Source organism: Otolemur garnettii, unplaced genomic scaffold, assembly GCF_000181295.1.
Source record: "Otolemur garnettii isolate 467f Iridium unplaced genomic scaffold, OtoGar3 scaffold00233, whole genome shotgun sequence".
Lineage (NCBI taxonomy): Eukaryota > Metazoa > Chordata > Mammalia > Primates > Galagidae > Otolemur > Otolemur garnettii.
Window position 1 is genome coordinate 710,372 of NW_003852628.1, and position 6,077 is coordinate 716,448.

Sequence of the window (6,077 nt, forward strand, 5' to 3'; positions counted from 1 at the left end):
TTTTTTTTTTTTGGTTCCAGCCATTATTGTTGTTTGGCGGGTCCGGGCTGGATTCGAACCTGCCACCTTAGGTGTATGTGGCTGGCGTCTTAGCTGCTTGAGCCACAGGAGCCGAGCCATGCAAAATATTTCTATTAGTGGAGATTCACTGATATAAACTGCCCTTGACACTCTCCTTTTCTAGTATCAATGACTTTCCAGATCTTTTTTTCCAGAAACTTCTACAGTTTGGATTCTCAGATATGCAAGGGAGAACCCTAATATTTTTAATCCATTAGGACTCCAGAATATTGAATATCCCTGTGTTTTAGATTTCCTAACATTCTAGACCTCTCTCTGCTATGTTTCAGAAACTCTGGAATTCTAGAAGCAGCATATTCTAATATCCTTTGTCCCTAGCCTGGCCCACTTTCTCTCCTTTTTCATTGTCCCAAGGAAAGATGTAGAAAACCCCTCTAACAGCAACAGTTATTATTTGTGGGGGGGGTGGAACCCAAGGATGTCGGGATGGAACGACTTGAATCTGTCCTGTGGTATGGGCAGCAAGGGTGTAAGAGATTGCACAGCCAGAAATTCTGGGTGAGGTGTTCGCAGTGGCCAGGTTTGGGATACAAATGTAAAGCTCAATGTCCATGTTCTGCCTACTTGTAGCCATTCAGCCATGCTTGAGGTAACAGTATCCCCATTCTCCTTTCAGGAACTTCTCTTTCACTTTGTCTACATGGGGCGGGCACCGCCTCCTGACTTGTAAGGGCACATGACACAAGCAGGAACAATGGAAGTCCTTGATCACACCGACCATAGTGATTGGTTCAGGATTGGCTGTTTGATTCAGTCTAAGGCAATGAGAATCAGTTCTGTGATTTTTCATGCTACTTGAAAGAGAAAAGTTGCTAAGGAGCCACACGGAGTCATCTTGGCACAGAGAGGGGAAAAACCTTACTGAGAATTACATGTTCCAGACGACAGCAAAGTCAAGAGATAGATATTCTGGATGAATGTTTGAACTCCTGGAATCAGCCATGCCTGAAGCCATAATATAAGTCAATACATTCTCCTTTTTGTTTTGTTTTTTTGAGATAGAGCCAACTCTGTGGCCCTGGGGAGAGTGCTATGACATCATAGCTCACAGCAACCTCAAACTCTTGGGCTTGAGCAATCCACCTGCCTTAGCCTCCCAAATAGCTAGGACTACAGGCTCCCATCACAATGCCCAGTTAGGTTTTCTACTTTTAGTAGAGACAGGGGTCTTGTTGCTACTCAAGCTGGTCTGGAATACATGAGCTCAGGCGATCCACCTGCCTCAGCCTCCCACAGTGCTAGGATAATAGGTGTGAGCCACCACACCTAGCCCCCTTCTTTGCTTAAACTACAATTAGAATTTATAGCAAGGGACCTGGTCGAGTCCCACAACTCCTCCTACCCCTTCAGTGGAGGTCCCCAAACCTCCTAAGAATGCAAGAAGTCATTGGCAGTGAGGACTTTATTGAGGAGGATGACTTTGGCTTCCAGAGAAGGGGGAAGATAGGGACCTAGTAACAATGACCACTCCAAGGAGGCCCTGGCCCTGAACCCAGGGGCTCCAATAGGAAAGAGGGAGGCACCTGATTCCCCTAGGACCAGGGTATTCAAAGGCACCATGGCAGCTGCATTTAAAAGGAAGTTTCATTGAGCTTTATCTTAGGAGGTGTGAGGGGAGCCCCAGGACCCGTGGAGGGCCGGGGGGCTGGTGTTGGTGGCCGTCGGGGCTCTGGACCACTCCGCACCAGTTCCTGACAGCGTTCCACGAAGCTGCCTCCCCCACGGCGTCGGGCCTCTGCCTGTGGGGGGGTTGGGCTCCCACGGTGGCCAGACATGGAGGTGTTGCTGGAGGCTGAGTGGAGACTGAAGGAGTGAGGAATGTCAATGCAGGTAATCATGGGTCAGCTGGCTCCCCACCCCCAAGGCTACCATGTTGTACCCTCTCCCCCATTGAGCAGAAGGGGAAGTGGAGTTGTGGCTACCTCGTGAGAGAGGTTCGGGGTGAGGGGCTGGGGAGAGAGCCCCGTGAGGGACCCAGTGGGGCCAGCTCGCACTGCTCCAGCTGTTCCATCAGCTCTTCTTCCGTCAGGCCACCTGCTGGGAAGAGCAAGGAGAGTGGGGCCAAGGGGCAAGCCAGGTCACAGAGTAAGGGACAGAGGTCACAGTGTAAGCATCAAGAGTCAGGATAAAAAAAATAATGCAGAAGTTAACAAACAGAGCCCAGAGGCTAAGAGTTTAAAAATGAGGGGCAGGAGGGCAGAGGAGAAGGTTCAGAGGGCAAGGGCTTGGGAAGAGAGGTCACAATGGAGTAGGTTGTGAAGAGTGGTTGTGGGTGAGTCTGTGGGAGAGGGACAGGATTGAGGTGGGGTGGGCCTACCAGGGACCTGGCCAAGGCCATCCATGGCGGTGGTCAGGTCCCACATGGCCAGGCTGCCGTTGGCCTGGCCAGTGAGCAGGTAGCGTCGGGGTCGGGAGCCAAGCCGCCGGGAGCCCTCGCACTCGAGCACCGTGAAGGCAGTTGTGGGTGAACCATCCACCGAGCGCACGGAGCATACCCTGGAGCACAAGGAGGGAGGGCCACCCTTCCCAGTCATAGACCCACCACTGTGGCTTCAGCGCCAGCCCCTCCAGTGGTCCCCCTCATCCTTACTACCCTAACTTGCTTTTAAGTTCCAGTTCCAGGGGCCCAATACCTCCAGAATGTTCCCAGTCCACACCTACACCCAAGGTCCCAAATGGGCCTCAGAATTCTCTCCGTATCTGCTGCTCTTCTCTGTTACCTTCACAGGGAAAGCCCACATCCCACCGTTGCAGCTTCCCTGCTCCTATCAGCCTCCTCAGCACCTCCCCCAGGCTCCCTCCTGCCCTCTCCCACCAAGCACCTGTGCCAGCCTCTTCAATCTGCTGGTCACCCCAGCAACTACAACCCTGTGAGTGGCACTCAGGACAAAGTCTCGGCTCTTCTGCACAACTGATGAGAAGCTGCCCACATCTGCAGTTCTGTGCCCCAGCACAGGAGCCCACAGGCATGTCCCTCCTTACCTTACCTGGCCCTTCCCAGCCTTTGCACGTGCTGCTCCCTCAGCCTGGGATACCCTTTTCCCTCCCTTCTTCTGCTCCTAGCTATGTCCTCCAGGTCTCTGCTCAGGGTCCCTTCTTCAAGAAAACCCTCCCAGGGTACCTTCCCAGGCTAGAGCAAGCACCCGCTCTGGGCTCCTACAGCTTCCTGCCCCACCTCCTCCCACTCTGACCCCTCTACCTGTGCCCCTTTGCCTGGGCCCAGCACCTCCAGAATGTCCCTAGCCCACACCTACACCCAGGGTCCCAAATGGGCCTCGGAATTCTCAGTGCAGAGGTCTCTCCCCCTACACCTGTCCTACCTTTGGTACCTCCAGCTCAAAACCCATCAGCCCATCCTCCCTCCCAGCCTTGCTCCTTCAGTGCCCCTTGGTCAGGACCCTTTTCTGGCCTCAGTGACCTATCTGGCCTCTTGTCTTCTCCCCTAACCACCCTCCCTCTTTGACAGGACAGTCCTCACCGCTGCCCAGTAGATGAAAGACGCACGAAGAGCTGGCTGGCGCTGGGCACCACCTTCTGGATAAACACTTGCTGGTCATCCCGTTCGCCATAAGGGCCTGGGCCAGGCAGGGGTGGGGTCAGGGCAAGCTGAGGCCTGGGGTCTCCAGACCCCAAAGTTTTGCTTCCCCCCTCAAGACCCAGGACCCATCCTCTTAGGCTGCTGGAGTCAGACAGGGTCAGAGAGGGCAAGGGCTATGACAGCCAGTAGGATAAAGGAACGTCAGGGATCAGCTGCATGTTGGTAGGGGCACATCCTGGGTCAGGTGGCAGTCAGAAGGAAGCAGTGGGGATACAGAGTTCAACAGGGGCCAGCTGGGAGTAAGTGGAGATCAATAAGGGTCAGGTAAAGGTCAGTGGAGGTCAAAGGGGTCAGCTGTCAACAGGAACAGAGGGACTAGGTAGCCAGTGGTGGCCAGCTGGATAGGGTGCTAAGATCCACAGGGGCCAGGCGAGGGGGTTAGTGGGAGCCAGCAAGGACCAGGCAGGTAGGTAGAATAGGGGCCAGGGTCCAATAGGCACCAATGTCGTTGCCAGCACTGCAGCCACCATGCCCGTCGGCCGACTCCAGTGCCAAGATCTTGAAGGAAGCAAGTGGGGTGGAGCCCGGCTGGGTAGAAATCATGCCCCGGAAGCGAGTCACAGACCAGGTCCGCACATGGTTGTTATCCGCACAGACTGAGGCGCACAGAGAAGGCAGGGTCAGCCCTTCCTGGGCCCCAGGACAACCCCCTTTCAGAGAAGTCAATATTCTGCCCCTTCTGAATTCTTCCCTTTTGGAGAATTTTCTCTTTCCCAGAATTCCAAATGGTCAAAAACCCTCTTGGCTCTGCCTTGTTCTAGAACCTGATCTGACCTTACCCTGTCCACTGCCCGACCCTGGTCCTGTTCCTCTTGTGTCCTCCCTGGACTCCCTGCTCCTGTCCTGTCCCCACAGTCTGTCCCCTATGCACAGCCAGGTGGAGCCTGGGAACAACTGAGTCTGGTCATAGCCCTCCTGTGGCTCCTGCCCCCATCACCACCCTGAACTCACTTCCTCCCTCTTCTTCACTCATTGGGCTCCAAGAACTCAGGGTTCCTGTACTTCCTCAGACTAATTGAACATCCTCCTACTTCAGAGGCTTTGCAATGCCTGTTTCTTCTACCTGAATGCTTGTCCCCACCAATTTGCACTGCTCATTCTCTCATTTCTGCTCATAAGTCCTTCCTTAGGGCTCGGTGCCTATAGCTCAAGCAGCTAAGGTGCCGGCCACATACACCGGAGCTGACAGATTTGAATCCAGCCCGGGCCTGCCAAACAACAGTGACAACTACAACCAAAAAATAGCTGGGCATTGTGGTGGGTGCCTATAGTCCTAGCTACTTGGGAGACTGAGGCAAGAGAATCACTTAAGCCCAAGAGTTTGAGGTTGCTGTGAACTGTGATGCCACAGCACTCTACTGAAGGTGACAAAAGTTGAGACTCTGTCTCAAAAAAAAAGGTCCTTCCTTTTCCTAAACACACCCTCTCCAGTGAACCGCCACTGTAGCCATGCACAGCTTATCATCACCTTACATTGATTTACATTTTTACATATTTATTGATTGTCCTGGCATCCCTACTAGAATGTCAGCTCTTTGAGGGCAGGGACTTGGCCTGCCTTGTTCATCACTGTATCCCTATGCCTGGCACATAGTGGGTGCTCAATAAATGGAGAATTGATTAATTCTCCCTGCCATCACAAATTCACTCTCCCCCAGACTGGTCTTCCTTATGGCTTTCTCTCACTTCTGCAATTACTGTCCGAGATCAGTCCTCTCCCACACAGAGCAGCCTAGCAAGGCCCACCTGAGATGAGGTGCTTCTCCGACAGCATGATCTTGGTGACGGGGCTGCGGTGCACAGTAAAGGTCTGGAAGAGCTGGGGCCCTGAGCCCACTGTCTCAGGGTGCTGCACGATGACCCGCACGCCTCCTGAGCTGGTGCCATAGGCAATCTCAATCCAGTTCCCACTGTCACCTGGTGAGGGACAAGGATGAGGAGAGGCATGAGGAGAGGGCCTGCATCACAGAGAGACAAAAATGGTGAGGCAGAGAGAAAGAGACAGACAGACCCAGAACAGAGATAGGATCAGAAAGCAAGGAGAGAGGGAGATTAGAGGGTAGTGAAGAGATATGAGAAATGAAGAACAAGAGGACAAAGGCACAGAGCAGAGGACAAGGGACCCAGAGGCAGATGAAACAAAGGCTGGGTGTGGTGGCTCATGCCTGTAATCCCAGCACTCTGGGAGGCCTAGGTGGGTAGATTGCTTGAGTTCAGGAGTTCGAGACCAGCCTGACCAAGAGCAAGACCCCATGTCTAAAAACAATACCCAGGTGTTGTGGTGGACAGCTGTAGTCCCAGCTACTCAGGAGAGAATTACTTAAGCCCATGAGTTTGAGGTTGCTGTGAGCTATGACACCATGGTACTCTACCCAAGGTGACAGAGGGAGACTTGTCT

The 6,077-nt window shown here is 53.3% G+C and overlaps 1 protein-coding gene across 1 annotated transcript in view; it reads right to left on the reverse strand.

The window, feature by feature from the left end:
* Positions 1-1,468: 1,468 nt before the first annotated feature.
* Positions 1,469-6,077, reverse strand: part of SHKBP1 (SH3KBP1 binding protein 1) — an 11,415-nt gene continuing 6,806 nt past the window's right edge. Inside the window, exons 13-18 of the mRNA XM_003802103.1 lie at positions 5,426-5,596; positions 4,120-4,275; positions 3,560-3,656; positions 2,399-2,577; positions 2,004-2,118; positions 1,469-1,884 (exon numbers count right to left, since the gene is read on the reverse strand). Coding sequence (XP_003802151.1) covers positions 1,653-1,884; positions 2,004-2,118; positions 2,399-2,577; positions 3,560-3,656; positions 4,120-4,275; positions 5,426-5,596 — 950 coding nt within the window. The 3' untranslated portion in view covers positions 1,469-1,652. The remainder of the gene's footprint in view (positions 1,885-2,003; positions 2,119-2,398; positions 2,578-3,559; positions 3,657-4,119; positions 4,276-5,425; positions 5,597-6,077) is intronic.